The 19950-nt window shown below is 43.6% G+C and overlaps 1 protein-coding gene across 1 annotated transcript in view; it reads right to left on the bottom strand.

Annotated features, from left to right (window-relative positions):
* LOC308159005 (teashirt homolog 1-like) overlaps positions 1–19663 on the bottom strand; it is a gene marked incomplete at both ends in the record, with an annotated part of 42128 nt that extends 22465 nt beyond the window's left edge. The window contains one exon of the mRNA XM_080532743.1: positions 19624–19663. Coding sequence (XP_080388869.1) covers positions 19624–19663 — 40 coding nt within the window. The remainder of the gene's footprint in view (positions 1–19623) is intronic.
* Between the last annotated feature and the right edge of the window lie 287 nt (positions 19664–19950).

The raw sequence follows: 19950 nt of genomic DNA on the forward strand, positions 1-19950 counted from the left end.
ATTAAATAAGCTGTATTGAAAGGAAGCGAACGCATAAGCGCTGAGGGTAGTGTGTATACGCGGGGAGGGAGTATTTGGCACGACAGGCTTACGTCACCGGCGGGGACATGGACTGAGTATCAAAACTAACATAAGAAATATTCTCTCTCGCTTATAGCCAACAATTACAATGAGCCTACAAACTGAAACACATGTCACTCAAGCATAGCCTACAAGGAAAACACTCATAGAAATTAAACAAGACCGTAAATTAAACAACACCTTATCGCTGTTAGATGAGCAACACAAATTAAATAGCCTCATAAATCTTCGCCAACTGGCTAAATCCAAAGACAATCAACTATTTACAGTTATATAGCCTATTCCACTCCTATCCGTGTTCATTTGCGGGTGCTATGCAAGAAAAGGATGGCAAGGGTTGAAACATGACATTACAGATGGGATGAACCGGGGTTGAGAAACGATGCTCTAGAGTAGTGGTCACCAACCCGTCGATCGCACAATGCAAACTGTTGTGTCGCAAATGCTGCATAAAAGTGACCAATCAGATAAGAGAATAGTACTGCTACGTGACTCGCAAAAAAAACGTTTGTCAAAATGGTTTTCCAGGATTCTACAACAAAGGAGGATTTCTTCACTCTTTTGCACTTAAAGGAGAAAACGAGGGGTGTGGATATTTACAATGAGTTAAAAAAATATGTCGGTGAAAATGACATACCCATTCATAAACTAGTGGCGATTACTACTGACGGGGCCCCAGCGGTGCGCGGTGCGCGCAATGGATTTATTGGACTGTGTCGTAATGACCCTGATTTTCCCTCGTTCGCCAATTATCACTGTGTGATCCATCAGCAGGCCTTGGCTGGTAAGGTGTTGGACTTTTCCCATGTAATGACACTGGTGGTGAAACTAGTCAACTCGATTCGAGCAAAAGCGCTTCAGCACCGCTTATTCAAAGCGTTATTGGACGAGCTCGACGCTGCTTACGGAGACCTGCTTCTCCATGCTGATGTGCGGTGGTTGAGTCGCGGCAAAGTGCTGCAGCGATTTGTCGACTTGCTGCCCGAGATCAAGACGTTCCTGTCGACAAGGCAAGTGGTAGTAAATATTTTCATAGGCAAAGGACTTAAATTGGTGTGGAAAGTCAGATCTTTACCTTTTCTTTTTACTGTTTCCCCCTGCTTTTATATTCATTCTATGCATGTATATGTTTTTATATATGTTTTTATTCACTTTATGTTCTTATTCCTGTTGTAAAGCACTTTGAGCTGCATTTCTTGTATGAAAGGTGCTATATAAATAAAGCTTTACTTACTTAGGCCTACTTACTTACAAGGAACGAGGAGCACAAGGAACTGGCAGATGATGCGTGGCTACTGGACCTGGGGTTCCTGACAGACATAACCGCAAAACTGAACGCACTCAACTACGAGCTGCAGGGAAAAGACCGACACCTTCCCCACATGATAAGCGCAGTAAATGGGTTCAAGGCCAAGCTCGGTGTTTGGACCACACACACCTAAAGAATGGGAGGCTGATACACTTTCCCAACCTGGAGAAAATGGCACAGGCCTTGGAAGACAATTATGCTTTTCACCCTGAGCAGTACTGTGCTCCCCCGGACAAACTGGCAACAGAGTTCAATCGGCGTTTTGGTGAGTTAGATGTCATGGGAGATATTGCTGCATTTGTCTCAAACCCATTTGTGCCCATTGATATAGAGCAGGTAGCAGCCAAATTCCAGCAAGTATTTACTTTGCCAAGTGGAGTTGACATGGAGATGGTTGATTTACAAAATGACATAGAGCTGAAAGCCAGGTCAAGGGACAGTGACTTTTGGGGACTTGTCAGCAGAGAGAAGTTTCCTCTTCTCACTGCATGTGCACTAAGAGTGAGTGCCTACTTTGGATCCACATATCTCTGTGAAATGTCATTTTCACAGATGAAAATAATCAAATCAAAGTACAGGAGCCGCCTTACTGACAGACACCTCACAGACTGTCTCAGACTGGCAGTCAGTAGCTATGAGCCAAACTACAAAGCACTTGTAGACAGTATCCAGTCACAAGTCTCACAACCATCACACTGACTTGAGTGAGTAACATGACTGTTTCGATGTGAAAGGTAATGCTGCATAAGATGACTGCACTTAGCACTGACTGAGACACAAGTACACATTACAGTGCTACTTTATAAAATGCTATACTTGTAAATATGTTTGTCAATGTTAATAAGTAAGAATAATAATTAAGTCAGTCAAGTGTCAAAATGTCAAGAATGTCAGCTAACGTTACTATGAACAAAATGATTTTATCATACATTCCTATATTCCATCATTCCATGCCTTTATTTTTTTGTGTTGTAATGAAATGACATAATCAAACTTTGAATTGAATTTCAGTTATGTACAATTCTTAAAGCAAGACAGCTGCTTGACATATGCTTGATACAGTCTTTTTTTTGTTGTTGCATCAATTTTAATGTTGGACCAATGCATTGCATCTAATTAAAATACAGGCAAATAAACGTCATTAAGTTTAAAGTACTATCTTGGCTGTCTTTTTCTCTCAACGCTTCAATAGGTAGATCTTGCCTTCACCAAGGCCGAGGTCAGGGATCTTGGGCTTAAAAAGGTTGGTGACCACTGCTCTAGAGTCTCGTTCCCCAAGCCAGAAATCTCGTGTGAACCCATCCTTTTAATATTGCCTTTAAATTACAAAATAATTAAATTAAGATGATATAATGATTAAAGCACTTTGAGCCGCAACGTTTGCAGGAAAAGCGCTATACAAATAAAGTTATTATTATTATTATTATCTAACGTAGTACCCTGACTGACCTGTACGAGACAACCATGTGCGACAGGGCAAATAAAGTGCCGAATAACGAAAAGAAGAAGTCAGCTCGCTTCTTGATTGGCTACGTTATAGTTGGACTCGCGAGCAGGGTTGCCAGATGGAAATGACATTTTCCACCCTAACCACAGTCTAAAACCGCTAATTCCACCAAACAATCTGGCAACCCTATGATTTCTGGTCGTAAGTATTGAACACAATTGACATTTACGATTGCCGGCCACGCCCATTTTCCGAGCAGGTTGTCGGGAGAGTTGATTGCACAATTGAAGAGAATTGACTCAACACACCTCACACCACAGGATTTTGTTATAGGAAAATGTTAGGATCCATCTGATAATCGGCCGTTTTCTGTCGTTTTCAGACATCAGAAAATCGGGCCAAAATCGGCCAGAAAATCCTTATGTGTGTACCCCGCTTAACACAGGCACGCACGCAAGCATGCAGACACAGATGCACTCACACGCACACACACGCACACACACACACACACACACACACACGCAGAGGCACACTCACGCAACTACGCCAATTAAAATGCCAGCAGACATAAGAGACACATCAGTTACTAGTTTCTTTAGTACATAGTTACTTACTTACACACACACATGCACATGCGCGCACTCACTCACACACACACACACACACACACACACACACACACACACACACACACACACACACACACACACACACACACACACACACTATTGTCGGGGCCTGGTGGAGGAATCCCCACCTGGAGGTGGTGACCTTTGGAAGACCCCGTTTGATTGGCCGCCAGTGGTGACTCCCAAGGAAAAGAGAGGGAGAAAACAGCATCATTAAGCCGTGAGTGATGAGTGGCAGGTATGGGAGACCTCCTCTGAGACCTCCTCTGTTGCCTCCCTCTCTCTCTCTCCGTCCACCCTCCCTCCATTGCTGCTTGTCTCCCTTCTGCCTCCCTCCCTCCCTCTTCTTCTCGGTGGCTCCTCCCCTCATACACACTCTGGCTGTCTCACTTGTGTTCCTCTCCCATGGTCTCTCTGTCACGGTAGCACTGTTCACCTGCTTAGAGAAGTAGCCCTTTCAGTCAAGTCATAAAGCTCCAGAAACCCTATTAAGAAATCCATCAAATCCCCCTCCAAAAATACATCATTCTGAAATCAAACAGAAAAAAACATCAACTGCTTGATTACAAATTGAGGGGTTTCAACTGGATTGTTTGCTGGTTTTAGCTGTTTATAAAACACAATGGTAACAGCAGTCGAGACAAGATGAAACTGGCCGTTTAGAATTTTGTGGTAAAATGCAGCACAAGTATAACATTGGCTAACTTACATTAGCAGAGTTGCTAACATTCCTACAAAGCCAGGTTCAAAGTAAAATAACATCATCAAAGCCAGCTCACAAACAATCTAATAGTATCCAACTGCAAACAGAAATGCTGCAATAAATCCGCAAGACACACTGTATGCTTCTGTAGAGAATTGTTTGACTTTCCAGCTGGCTGAATTACATTGAACCTAGGAACAAACCTAACAACTGTCAATCAATGCCAGCGACACACCCAGTCAACCCTGTCAGTCTGAAGCCTTGAGAAAACAAAAGCTACTTTTTTGTTTCTTTTTCAACATTTCAACGGTAAACAATTACATTCTGTAACCTAACATTTACCCAGAAATGATTTGATTTGGAAATCCAAGTCACTTTAGTGCTTCAGGGCTTTATGTTCTGACCAAAATAAGAACAATTGCCATGCATGACTCGGTCATGCCCCATTGGTTCACCTCTAACCTCTTACCACTGAAACTGTAACCTCACAGTGAGCTGAAACTCTAACCTCACAGTTTGAGAAAGGAGAAGTCCTTAACCTCAGACCTAGGATCAGATTCCCCTTCTACTTCCACCTACTTCCTCAGAGATCCTGGAGGTAGAGACAAACTCAACCAGTCAATGATGGATAGATACACCATCACATGTCCAACACAGAGGTCCAGTCAGCCATAAAGAGTTAATGTACAACTCTGAGGGAGAGTGAGAGAGACAGGGTGGAGAAACACAGACAGACAGACAGACAGACAGGCAGGCAGGCAGGCAGGCAGACAGGCAGACAGGCAGACAGGCATACAGACAGCCAGTAGGGATGCACCGAAGGTTCAGCCACCGAATGTATTCGGCCGAATAATAGCAAAAAAAGCACATTCGGTATCCGGCCGAATGTGTGAAAAGACTGAATGTTTACCGCCGAATAGTAGCAGGGTTATACAGGTGAATAGTAGCAGGGTTATACAGGTGAATAGTAGCAGTGTTATACAGGTGAATAGTAGCAGGGTTATACAGGTGAATAGTAGCAGGGTTATACAGGTGAATAGTAGCAGGGTTATACAGGTGAATAGTAGCAGGGTTTTTCCTGCATAGAGAATGATGAGACGGCCGCCTCCGTCATATTTCTTGCCGCCTCCAGCTCTCGACAAAACTCTGACGGTCGTACTTTCTACAAGCGTTGCACTCGGTGGATTTCTGTCATTTCTAACTGCAATTTAGTTTGCAGTTGCGCCGACGTGGTGGCGGGGGCGCTGTTTAACCCTAACCCTGCTGGCGCTGTTTAACCCTAACCCTGCTGGCGCTGGACTGCAAATGGGCTTAGCTGTGGCCACTGACCTGCTCTCTGCTGGCTGTGAGGCTCAGTTCACAATTTCCACAGGAATTTTCCCTGTCTAGTTTTCAGTTATTGCTTGTATCGCTGTCTTGCTTTGTTGGTATAGCCTAATGTCTGCTGGAATGTTCAATAAAAGTGATCAATAAAAGTAAACCCAAAAAATTATTCTCTGAAAAGCATGAATAAAAAGCAAAATCAATTTAATTTATGCAATGGTACAAAGACAAATTAAAAACTACCGGTAGGCTACGCATTCGGTATTCGGCCAAATGTTTCCTTAAATTCAGCTTCGGCTTCGGGACAATAATTTTCGATTCGGTGCATCCCTAACAGGCAGACAGACAGACAGACAGACAGGCAGACAGACAGAACAGCTGACAGAGAGAGAGAGAGAGAGATCTCCCCTACTGTTTACAGACAGACAGGCCAACAGAGAGACAGACAGACAGACAGACAGAGAGACAGACAGGTGTACACACACACACAGCATGACACCATTCCTGGCGGAGGGCAGACATCAGACAGACTGACAGACAAGGGGGTCCGTGACATCCCATCGCTCAGTAAGACAGACGACTTACCATCTGAGCTTATACCCCCCCCCCCCCCGCCATTACTGACATTGTCTGAGTCTGCAGCCGCTCAAAATGAGCTTTTTGGGGGGGTGGGACATGTGGCGTTGGTCCTTTAAACGGGGGCGGTGCTTCCCTCTTCAAAACATCTGTCCTGTCTAGCGACATGACGTATCAAATTCAGGGATTTTATTTTTATTTGTTTTTATGGGGAAGAGATAAGGATAGAGGGAATATTAAAAGAGAGGGGAAGAAGCAAGAGAGGTGAGCGAGACACAACGGTATATGTTTGATAGATGTATGCGATACACAGGAGAGAAAGCTCCTGAAAATGAGGAGATGGAGGCAGAGAGAGAAAGAGAGACATTAGTGATGATAGGCAATAGAGAGAGAGAGAGAGAGAGAGAGAGAGAGAGAGAGAGAGAGAGAGAGAGAGAGAGAGAGAGAGAGAGAGAGAGAGAGAGAGAGAGAGAGAGAGAAGCCCAGTGTGACCTGCCCCGGTGTCCCGCCTCAAGGACAAACTGCCGTCCCTAGCCACATCCATTCCTAGATGTCTTATCTACAAGCCCCAGTAAACTGTTGTCCAAAAAAAAAAGGGAAAAAAAGAAACGTATTCATTGCTTTTCAAACCCCTTATCAGTTAAATAAATACTCCTAGGGGGGGGGGGGGATGGACGGCTCCAGTGACTTGTCCACTCTCCACTCTCCACACACACACACACATACGCACACATCTCACACACACACACACACACACACACACACACACACACACACACACACACACACGTCTCAATATGCTGAGGCCAGCTTTTATCCATCACCAAACACCGTAAAAACAAGCACCTTTATTTGTCTTTCCGTCCTGATATACTGCAAATACAGGGCAGGGAGTTATGGATTTATATAAAAACGCCCCCGAAACACAGAACGAAGGGAACACAACACACACACACACACACACACACACAAACACAAATACAAAGAAGACGAGCGGCATCGCAGTGAAAAAAACGCCTCAACCCCTGGAAGCAGAGGGTGAAATAAGTACAAAGCATTGACACATTTCCAGCTAATCCTTTTTCCGACGCGAAAACAAATCGTAAAAAACAGTACAGGGTGCCTTTTTTTGGGGGGGGGGCTGTTAGCGTCCGTGTTATTATGGGATGTTTCTGTAGGCTTGTAAAAGGTATGATGAGAGGCTGCTTAACCAACACGGGCTTGTGTCTTATCATGATGGGCCTGTTATGTGGCCCGAAATCCTGAAACACTTAATCAGCCGTGAGGAGTCATGTGACCCCTGTGAGTAAAACAAATGTTTATATCTTTGCACTCCATCAAATTTCAGGACCCTCCTTTCATGACTTTTCCTAGATATGTGCGTTCTACCACCCAGTATCCTTACATTTTCAAAATCACATCAGAATAAGCTGGTATAACGCTATTTTGAAGTTTTTCTGTGTAGGAAGCAGGCTAATTTACAAGCGGCCAACTAGTGGTTGTTGTGTGTAAATAGCAGCTTGAGCATTGTAAAGAGGGGGTCATTTGAGGCGGCTCTTTTAGTACGTAAAAAAGGCACGGCACGGGTGTCTGCAACAGACTACTGGGGTTGGGGGATGAGATACTTGTGTCAGTATAGCCCTGTTTACACAGAGGCATGTCCCGGGGGTTATTCCACGAACGTTGATTAGTATATCGGCGATAAAAATAAATGCCGCGATCAGGCAACTCGTGATTGGAATTCAAGCCTCAGGTGATTCCTCGAACGAGGATCAGGATTGTGTCATGAGTGTTCATAGAACACCGGCTTAGAAATCCTCGATATGGGCGGGTGCACGCAGACATAAAGAGCGCAGAAGAGTCGAACTGTCGAGATGAAGATTGATCTTTATGAAGACGAAAAATAAGATGTAAAATAGTGTAATACTGCCGCAATTAACAAGGCGAGGTAAATGGTTTGGCAAGAAATTGCTGACCGATTAAATGCGTAGGTCATACTAGCCCCAGTTATTGTTATATGTTCATATTTTAATAAATGAATATTTACTACTGTGGTGATATCAGCAGCAGGCTACAAACCATCATATCGTCACGACAGCCTAGTGGTATTGACCGCTGCCATGGTATTTATTCGTCATTTTAAGACGGTGGTTCAAATCCCTCTTCAGACACACTTTTTACTGCATTCCGTTGTCTGAATCTAATCTAAAATCTCATCTAAAAAAGTATAAAGGCTATAAAATGATGGTGCAGGCTAATTTACAAGAACTGACACGATTACAATGGTGTTTGAAGCCTTTCTGAGTAAATCATGTTCTTCTAACTGGACCCTGGATTTGGCATATATATTTTTTATGATTACTGATGGATGATGGATAGATGATTCACTTAGACAGATATATATATATATATATATTGTAAATTGATTTGCATGAAAGATTCGGTTAAATGTAAAAAAAAAGTTCAATTAAATCAAGTCTCGAACCCACAGCCTTCGGAACTCTAGCTGGCTGCCTTAACTCCTGCGCCAGCCACACCGCTGTGATGACGGCAATGCAAGTTGATAGACATGTTACGGTACATGTGGGAAGACGGTACATGTGGGAAAACTAGAGTTAGGGTTAGGGTTAGGGTTAGGGATAGGATTAGGGTTAGGGTTAGACATGCCAGCATGTACCAAGTCGACGTAGCACCTAACCCTAAACCTAGTTTTCCCACATTTGCCGTCTTCCCACATGTACCGCAACACTTTTTTATTTATTTATCAATCATCTATCTATCTATCACACTTTCAAAATATCAAGTTATCTATCACACAATCAAACTATCTATCTATCGATCGGTAAATACCTTTCAAAATATCAAATTATCTATATATCACACAGTCAAACTATCTATCTATCTATCTCGTAAAAAGTGGGAACTAATATTTCCTAAAAGACACTTGAGGAACTGTCGTTCGGGATGTAGTTTCCGCCTGTGAGAGATTTTTTGACGCACGCATTACCTAAATCAGCCTGTAAGTCTGCTCGCGACCAGAATTACTCAGAAGCAGCAAATTATTCGAGCCACATTGATGGAACCGACCGCAAGCTTAAATTAATTAATTTAAATTAGCGCCCGGATCTGATTTAAACCTGGATCAGAGTTAATCGCGCTTCGTGGAATACCCTCCCGGTCATTTACAGGTATTTACCGTTACTGACCTTGGGTAGGGAATTACCGGTACCTGTATTTTTTAACCTGTGGCAGACCGAGTCACGGTCCTGGTAAAATGTCAAATTAGAGTATTAAACTGAGCTTTGATACACTGGCGGTTCAATGCCATGTTCTGTTTACTTTTCGGGGGTATGACGCTCACTCGAAAGCACCAACCGGACAGATCGTTTGTGCCGCAAACCAGGAAACCCAAAGCGAGCCGCTCGCGCTCATCCCTCGTATCGTCTCGCGAGGCAGAGTAGAAGCGCTCCCCTGACGGTCATGACTTACACAATATGTGCAGAGCTGCCAAGTCTCACGCAATCGCTGTGAGACTCACGCATTTCAACCAGTTCTCACGCTCTCACGCCGCACCTCTATTTCTCACGGCGAGAAATAACAATTGTTTTACGGGACTTTTATTTTAAAATTCCTTGAAAGAAAGCTACCGGACATGAGTTTCGTGACATCTTTCTGCACGCGCGTTAACTTGAGTCTGCAATCGAAGCGGTAGGCGAGCGCTGATGGAAGAACCTGTGTTCACGCGAGCTGCAAGAACTTAGCAAGTGCAGTATTGCCAGATTGGGCTACTTTTGGTCACACTGGACGGGTGGATTCGGCAGCTTTTAGACCGGTTGGGCTGGACATTGTCAATTCCGTCTGGCAACCGTGGTAGCAAAATATGTGCATACATTACAACATCGTATCTGGTAGCCTACTGGACTGCGTTGCACCAATTTGGCGTAAGTCATTACTAAATGCAGGCATTTAGTAGTTACTAAACCCCTAGTTGTTACTAGCTAGTTTCAAACTAGTTGTTTACTAATTTCGGTTGCACCACGCCAATCTTTTGCCAATCTTAGCTAGTAAATACTCAGTTTTGGTAACTGTTTTTTGTTTCTCTACTGTAACATAACCAGGTACATTAATAATAATAATAATTCATAATAATTACAATTTACAATACAAATACAACAATTGGGGGTCCCTAAAAAAATGTGGGCTATTGTTACACCCATTACCTCTGTGAAAAACGTTTCTGAAGACTTTGAGGCTGGATATCTCAGTACGGTGGTTCAGGGGGTATCAACATTCAAATATCCATGACTTCTTCAACTTGTTTCAGATTTCAATGTATGACACATCATTTTAAAGCTTACAATCTACCCTTTCATAATCTGGAAAAAACTGAAAAATGATTTTGCCCTACTTGCGGACTTTTTAACCATGCCCTGTCACATTTTCTGTAGAACACAAAAACTAACACGCATCATGAACCAAGCTTTAAGTGATATGTGTTTGTTTTCCCCCTCGAGTAGGCTACAGCAAATAGCTTCTGTCAGAACCAAAGTCAAAATTGTCATCATGTTCCAAATAGTTACCCAGCAAGCCGGAAAGCAAACAACATATTACTGTGAGATTACTCAAAACGCAGACTATACCCTTCGACTGTTTTTAGCTGAGTTGCTAGCTGTTCCAGCTCTACTGCTCGTCTTCTAGCTCATGTGGCGGCTTGCTAAATATCTCCATATCCTCACAATGAGGAGGTGATTATATTGAATACAAATTATATTGACGCTATGATATGATGGCAAATGCCAATTTCTGCTTGGGACATTTGACCGACTTACAATGGTCAAACACACTAACATGCAACAATACAGCAGTCTTTTACTTAACATTGTCGTTAACATGCACGCACGCATGCAGACACACACACACACACACCTGAAATGAACCTGTATTCATTACCCCCTCCCTACCTGACCCTTAGCTTGCCCAAGGGCATTAACGTAAAACGGGGGGCCTGTCGCACAAATGGGGGATGATGATGATGATGATGATGATGATGAAGGGGCAGGGAGAGGGAGCCTAGTCTCTCTGCCCCTTCAGCCTCTAAGGAACCATAGATTCACCTGGCAACAGCAGCAGTGTGTGTGCATGCGTGCGTGCGTGCGTGCGTGTGTGTGTGTGTGCGTGCGTGCGTGTGTGTGTGTGTGCATGCGTGCGTGCCTGAGTGTGTGAGTGTGTGTGTGTGCGTGCGTGTGTGAGTGTGTGTGCGTGCGTGCGTGAGTGTGTGTGTGTGCGTGCGTGGGTGCAGAGGTGCATGTGCAACATATATGCACCTGGCTAGAGAAGTGCTCGCGTGAGAGTGTGTAGTAGATCTATGTATGTGTGTACCCTCACTAATGGGTGGGGGTGGGTCAGTTGGTGTCTGTGTGTGCGTGTGTGTGTGCGTGCGTGTCTGTCTGTAGTGCAGGCACATCTAATCAACAGCTAATAACAGCACAGTGGGAGTCGTTGGCCCTTGTAAATCAATGTGCAAAATAATTGCTAATACACTGGTTATCGATTAGCGCGGCCGGCGGATAATTTCGGGCAGGAGCGGCGGCTAAGAGCTAACTCAGTGACAAGGGTAAAGTGTTATTTCTCTCTCGCACGCAGACAGCTGGGCTGGAAAGAATGACTGGGGGCCCGGCAGTAATTCTTAATTGACACCTGTCAGGGTAATGGTTGCAGTCACAGCTGCTGGCGGAGAATTTCTCCTCAGTCCTGTTCATCTGTCACTTTTAATACCTTTCTTCTCAGCCCCCCCCCCTCCCTCTCCCAAACCTCCCTCTCTCTCTCTCTCTCTCTCTCTCTCTCTCTCTCTCTCTCTCTCTCTCTCTCTCTCTCTCTTCCTCTTTATTAACCTCCCCTCTTACCCTGTAATGCACTCAAAGTGTTTAAGGGTTGAGTAAAGGAAATAGAGGACCCAAAATGTTCTGTTCTTTCAATTTTTGTGTCGTTTTGTAGGTTTAGTTTCTGACGCTTTTGTGAGGAGAGGTCAAGCAAGTAGTGGGGAACAGGATGAGATGGCCTGCTCTGTGTTAGGTAGTGTGTTAGGTAGTGTGTCCGGGGGAGGGGCAGAACAAGAGTAGCAGAATGTTGACCTCCTCAGAGAGACTGTTTCTTTAATCTTTTTAATCATCATCAAAAAGCTTTCAGTCTATTTTAATTGGTCGTTCAAATTAAATATAGCGCACACCTTTCAAATAGCTTGATTATAATTAAAACATATACTGTTATGTAGACAATAAATCAATTACCAATATCCTTGTCCTTGCAAAAACCTATGTACTCACAAACCTAGATTCATTCAAGCTCACAGAATGATCAATCTCTTATCCATAAACAGTCCACTTTTCTTTTTTTTTATGTAAAAAAAAATAACTTGGTGAAAACTAGGTCAAACCCAAAGAACGCTGCTATCATTTGCACCCTATTCAGGACACAAAGAAATCACCAAAAAAATCTAGTAAATTTGCTTTAACAAATCAACAAAGAGCAGAGGAAACTAGCTAACTAGCTAACTAGCCGTGTGTCTGGCATGCATCACTCACCACCAGACAGGTGTGATACTGAGCATATGTGAGATGACTCACATACACACATACAAGCGTAGGCCTTGGCGTCAGTACAGAGAACACTGGAATTAGAGTTTAGGAACGCACTGTCAGCTCTGAAATCAAGGGAAGAAACTTGGGGGAACAATGGGACACGCACATACACACACACATACACATACACACACGTTAGATTCTAGATACCCTCAATAGCTCTGAAATCACCACACACATGAACACACAAGCGGTCTAGAAGCAGCACTTTTTCTCTAAAAGTCCAGGGAAAAATGGGGGGGGGGATAATCGATCACACACACACACACACACACACACACACACACACACACACACATAGCGGGGGCTCAGACAGGGGTCTTCCCCCCCGGGCACATGTTGACCTCTGAGTGTACTCTGGACTTCCTGTCTCCAGGTCATGCCTCACTCTCTCCTCTTTTGTTTCGGCCTTTTCTCTTTCTTCTCTCCCTCCCTCCCTCCCTCCCTCCCTCCGTCTCATGCTGATAGAAATTAGCTGAGAAATGAAATGTCAACCCACACAGAGCGAGGGCTTGGGGGGGGCAGTACTGAGAGCAAATACAGCTGGTCTGCCGTGATTTTCCACAAACCTCCAAATGCTCCCGCGCTAACATCCTGTACTGTAGCCCACTTCTTAACACTGCCGGTCCCCAAATCAACTGCTAGTCCAGTCCTGTCCGTGGTGGCGTGGAGATCTAAGAAGGACTGGAGAGGCGTAAAGCAGTATAGTGAACCCTGAAGCGTGGCTCTCAGAGGGGCAAGGTGGAGCTAGCACCATTTAGCTTCTACTTATCAAATCCTCTCAGATTGAAGGTCGCTCTTCGACGAGACAGAGATTTGGGAAAGGAAATGGCCCGGATAAGGAGGCATGCAGACACCGCAGGGGTCGATGCAGTAAGAGGTCAGCTCGCGTTGTGTCAGGTTGTTTCATGAAATGCATGTGTTTGTGTTTCGATGCTTTTCAACATGCGTTCGGGTGTAGATTCATGTTAGGAGGCCAAACTGTATCGGTGGGGGGGGGGGGGGGGGGGGGGGGTGAGAGAGAGTTAGAAGTTAGAAGTGTATAGGTCTAGGAAAGTGTGTGTGTGTGTGTGTGTGTGTGTGTGTGTGTGTGTGTGTGTGCGTGCGTGGAAATTCAGTCTCCACAATTCCGAAAAGAGCTTATTAAACCCAGAAATAGTTTGACCCGGGTGGCGCTGAGGGGAATACCTTTTCATCGTGGCTCTCTTGGCACGTTTAATCCAAGCATATTTTCATTTCCACCCTTTCTTTACCATAAGAGCAGTCATCAATCTCCATCTGCCACTTCACCTTGCGTACCGCGACTTCGGAAAGGACTCAGACCCCTTCACTTTTTCCTCATTTTTGTTGTGTTCTAGACTCCGTTTAAAATGGAGGACATTTTCCAAGTACGGTATTCAGACCCTTTGCTATGTCACCTTCAAATGAGCTAAAATGCAGAAAAAACTGTCATCAGCAAATCACTCAGTCAGTTGAATTGAGTCCATCTTAATGCAAGGATAATAGTTCATGTCATATTGGAATTGATATCTTTGTTTTTATAGGATTTGCATAGGAATCAATTACACACTGTGTAGATTAGGATGTCACTACCAACTCTAATTTGATCATTTTCTCTTGACCCTGACAATCTCCCCAGTCCCTGCCAGTGACAATACATACCCACAATTTGAGGCAGCTCCACTATTCTTCACACAAGGGATAGTGTGGAAACTGCATTGCATGTGCTGGATTTGCACTAAACGTAACGCTTTCTAGTAAAACCAAATAAACACATTTCCAGTCACCTTCTTTGCTGTATCACTTGAATTCATTGTTGCAAACACAATTATGGATATGTGATTATTTTCCATTAAGGGGTTCTTTTTAGTTATTTATAGACCATTATAGACCACTTTGTAGAGTGACTGAGATGATGTTGTCCCATCGACTGTGCTTTTTCCTCTCCACCATTCAACTTTGTAGATGTGTGTAAGGCCTCAGGGTCACATTCCTGGGCAGTTTTGTTCCTCTCCATTTGCTCAATTTATAATGACAACCTGATCCACACAGTGTGTAATTGATTCCTATGCAAATCAGAGACCCTAAAAAAGATATTAATTCCAAAATGACATGAACTATTATCCTTGCATTCAAATTGACTCAATTCAACTTATTGAGTGATTTGTTGATGACATTTTTAAGAGTGTCATAGCAAAGAGTCTGAATATTTATGTACATGTATTTTTTAATAAATGTACAGAAATGTAAAAAAAAAAAAAAAAAAGTTTTCACTTTGTCACTGTGGGTTATTGTGTGTGATTGGTGGCAAATCATTTTAATTTAATCCATTTTAAATTGAGTCTATAACACAACAGTGTGGAAAAAGTGAAGGGGTCTGAATCTGTTCCGAAGACACTATATATGAGGAAAGGGAGAGGAGGGTGTGTGTGTAAGGGAGAGGAGGGTGTGTGAGAGAACCCACTACAACCCCGAATTAAACTATGTGTGTTGAGGAGTGGAGTGGGGGGGCAAACATGACTATTGACTACACAAGTCAATGTGGCCTGTTAATGACTCCTTTACTCTAGTTTTGAAATGGTGTGGGGGGGTGGGGGGGTGGACAACACTCACAGACGGCATACATGTTCTACAGATTGATCATTCACAACGGCAATATTTAGCATTCTTCATATACTTCAATGTATTTGGGTGGAAAGTAAGCAGATGACACTGAGTGATATATCACAGACCATCATACAACATAGCTACAATGGGTATCCCATACTTGTAAGTTAGGGTTGGAGCTAAAAACACAGGAAACACAGGAGAAACACAGGAGAAATCAGCCTGTAAGCTCCTTGGAGGACACACAGAGAGAGGTCCAACAACATTTATATTCATAGTTCTAAACAGGCCCAAACCACATAAGACCAACTACATATAACAAACTGTTTATTTAACACATCAAATTAATATTTATTTATTTTCCTGTAACTACTCACTCATCGCATACAAAAAAACATCAATACATAAAAAGTATATATATATACAGTATATATATATATATATATATATATATATATATATATATAGAGAGAGAGAGAGAGAGAGAGAGAGAGAGAGAGAGAGAGAGAGAGAGAGAGAGAGAGAGAGGAGAGAGAGAGAGAGAGATAACACAACACAACAAAAAGTGTCACTCCGCAATTCATCAAAACTGAGAAAGCTGAAACAGGGAGGAGCTTTTCTGTGATTTAAGCTTAGCCGCAGCTAGTGAGTAACAGCTAGTGAGTAACAGCTAGTGAGTAACAGCTAGTGAGTAACAGCCCAGAGTGTACCATCATAGCCATTAGAGCGGCATCACCCTGCGTGACTTGATTAGTCAGGTAGACAGAGTCCATTTGTAACCTATGAGCCTCTGTAGAATTTAGTTAATACTGCACTGCACTAGAGGGAGGAAGGGGGTGTGGTGGCAGGGCGGTGGGGGGACGGGGGGGATGGCGGGGGACAGGACGTGGACTGGCTAATATGAAGTTGATTACATCAAGGCAGCTGCAGACTTGACACCTTGCTGAATTTGTCAGCATTAATCGGTGGGGCCTGTCACGGATCCGTCAGCTTCAGAGATAATTAGGGGCCTCGGCTAATGATGCTGTCGAAGAAGGAAGCTTAACTCCCCCCCACCCCCACCCTCCATATTAAGAGACTTGTTTCACACAGGGGGGGGGGAGGAGGGGGGAGGAGGGAGGAAATGAGGCATTGACCGATGTCACAGAAAGGTCCTTTTTTTATCTCTTGTTTCACCGCTTGTCATTGAGGAGATGAACAAACATTGGACCAAGTGGATTTTTTTTTATTTATGTTTGTGGGGGGGGGACAGTGAACAGTGATGTGAAACATCATCTCTAGATGTACCCGAAAGACTATGGAGTAGTAGAGGAACACATCGTGCCAAAAGGCCACGGTGATGTCACCCAAAGGTCCAAAGAGCTCAAGAGATCAAAGGCCTGGTTGTCTCCCGAATCCTAATCCCCAGAACAACACCCCTCTCCTCCTAAAGGACTACTAAACAACCCTCTCCTCCTAAAGGACTACTAAACAACCCTCTCCTCCTAAAGGACTACTAAACAACCCTCTCCTCCTAAAGGACTACTAAACAACCCTCTCCTCCTAAAGGACTACGAAACAACCCTCTCCTCCTAAAGGACTACTAAACAACCCTCTCCTCCTAAAGGACTACTAAACAACCCTCTCCTCCTAAAGGACTACTAAACACCCCTCTCCTCCTAAAGGACTACTAAACACCCCTCTCCTCCTAGGACAAGCCTCTCCTCCTAAAGGAATACTAAACAACCCTCTCCTCCTAAAGGACTACTAAACACCCCTCTCCTCCTAAAGGACTACTAAACAACCCTCTCCTCCTAAAGGACTACTAAACAACCCTCTCCTCCTAAAGGACTACTAAACAACCCTCTCCTCCTAAATGACTACTAAACAACCCTCTCCTCCTCTCCTCCTAAATGACTACTAAACAACCCTCTCCTCCTAAAGGCCTACTAGTCAACTATCCAGGCCTATCGCTATTATGACTGCGACATGTGTTTAATGTACCTGCACTTACACATCACTCTGAATCAAAAAATGCCTACCAAACGAGCGCACACAAATGAAAACAAAGCACCCTCTGGAGATAAAAAGCAGTTAGCAGCAGTTAATGACTGCAGCAAACTCCACTGCTGCTCAACTGCAGCGCATCCAACACAACTGCCAACACTAACAGATGCAGCAATGTGCCAATCCCCGAACATGGAGGAACGCTGATGTGCCGTAACTAGCCGTGTAGAAGTCGACAGGCTACAGCACCTTTCGAGTGGATACCGTGACCACGTACAGATTGTTCCAGAAATGGAATTTATATTCATTTTTTTCTCTCTTTTCTTTGCTGACTGCAGTGTGTGTGTGTGTGTGTGTGTGTGTGTGTGTGTGTGTGTGTGTGTGTGTGTGTGTGTGTGTATACACACAAGAGTGTCAAGAGTTGTTTTTGTATCATTATGAAGCATATTGTGAGTTTTTGGGGTTTGCTTTCTCCGGTTACAGGGTACTGTCTCTCTCTCTCTCTCTCTCTCTCTCTCTCTCTCTCTCTCTCTCTCTCTCTCTCTCTCTCTCTCTCTCTCTCTCTCTCTCTCTCTCTCTCTCTCTCTCTCTCTCTCTCTCTCTCTCTCTCTCTCTCTCTCTCTCTCTCTCTCTCTCTCTCTCTCTCTCTCTCTCTCTCTCTCTCTCTCTCTCACACACACACACACACACACCCACACACACACACACACACTTTGGAATATTGATTTGATGGAGCCAACTATAGACGCACTGGAAATAACAGTAAGACGATGCCTGCCACGCTTTGATTGACCATCTAAACCAGGGATGGACGAGCCTGTCTCTGTCATCAGATCATGTTCAGACGTGGTAGGGACTGGCTGCACTACATGATCTCATTTCTAACAATAGCCTATGCAAAAGAATCAGTAAGAAAAAAGCCAACAACAAAAACAAAACAGTACAAGGCCTTCCAGAACAGCTAGCATCAGAGGTCATCTCTCTACCCATAACCCTGACCTTACCCGTGATTTAACATGACTACAGCCCCCAAAACTTCAAAGTCTCAGATCCCCCACCGTGATTGGATGTATCTTACCTCCCATTTCCAGAGCCTATTTAACATTCTGGCACTGTTTTGTTCAGCTCCAGTTGTTAACGGCTGAACTTCAAAGCCAGGCTCTCATTAGTTTAATCCCGTCAATCATCTACATAGTGAAAGACAAGAAAACCTCTTCCAAGACACAACTGTCTTGCTCATCTATACTTCATTATATAATGACCAACATCTCTCAATATTAAGTATAGCCTACTACTACTACTACTACTACTACTACTACTACTACTACTACTACTACTACTACTACTACTACTACTACATTTAATTTTTTAAAGACTGCAAACGGGCAATCCTTTAACAAGGCCTTCTACATTATGTAGTGGATGAATATCCATGAAGTCAAGATAGAAGTTCTACTTTTGAGGAAAAATATAGCCTAGTCAACATACTCCTAGATGTTGAGCATATTAGTATGTGGTTGTTATTCTCTGATCTGGACATTCCTCAGCACCCTCCCTTGATCCTCCTCCTCCTTCCTCCCTCCCCTGGGCATTATCCAGTATTTACCCCTGCTTGAGAACTTTTCTTTCAATGTGTATTTTCTTCATTCTCTCTACATGAGCAAAAGTTGTCCCTCGACAGGGCTCCAACTGTCAAGCGCATGCGTGTTTCCACGGTGAATGATTTAGTGATGTTTATCAGGGTTGAATAGATCAAAGGCAGCGGCGTGACAGGCGATCAATCAGGCATCAAATCAAGGGCTGCGTTCGTAAATACGCTCTGGAAATCTGATCAGTACTCATGGAATGCCTCCTGTCCAATCAAATGACTTGGTTCCCTTATGACGTTGAACCCAGTGTGCGCTCCGGCACTCCGAGTAAATTTACGAACGCACCCCAAGGATGGCAATCCCCGAGTGGAACACAGGCTGGAAAAACGCGGCGTTGACCAGTTTTCCATTGGTAGGCTGGCCCACTTCTAGAATATATTCTACGTCAAAACACAATAGGCCGCCTACAATGAACTACCTTGCGTCTAACTGCATTAGGCCTATGTGTCTTAAAGTTAGATGTTTTGACAACCCATCTTAATATGATACTGCGACAATAAAACTAGAAAGTAGCTTTATTTCTCTGCACAGCATACGTTTTCTTTCCACAGGTTGTGTAGCCTCATATAATCAGTATGTCTATTAGTTGTTGTATGCTATTGATCCACATTCCTACGTTTTTCGTTTAGTTTTTCAAATCAAATAAGGAAATGGTGAAGTTGAGATGATTTTTACCTTCAGACCGCCGCGGCGCTTGCTGTTTTCTCCTCGGCATTCTGTTGTTAAACTTTCCTCTTGACTTTTCATGCAGAGACCAAAATAAAGGACAACCAAAACGAGGAAACAAGTGCAAAGGAATCAAGCAAATAATTGTCTTCGTTTGTCCTTCACGTAATAGAATAAGATGAGAAATGTAGATCCCCGTTTTTTTTATTGGCAAAGGAAGTCTATTCATAGGCGTCGGTGAAAGTAGCCCATTTTTGGAGAGCACAAATCATCTTTCGGACAAATTGGCTAATGACAAAAAACAAACAATGTTAAACCAAAAAGAGAAATGTGACT

Source organism: Nansenia antarctica (genome assembly GCF_963989245.1).
Source record: "Nansenia antarctica genome assembly, chromosome: 5".
Lineage (NCBI taxonomy): Eukaryota > Metazoa > Chordata > Actinopteri > Argentiniformes > Microstomatidae > Nansenia > Nansenia antarctica.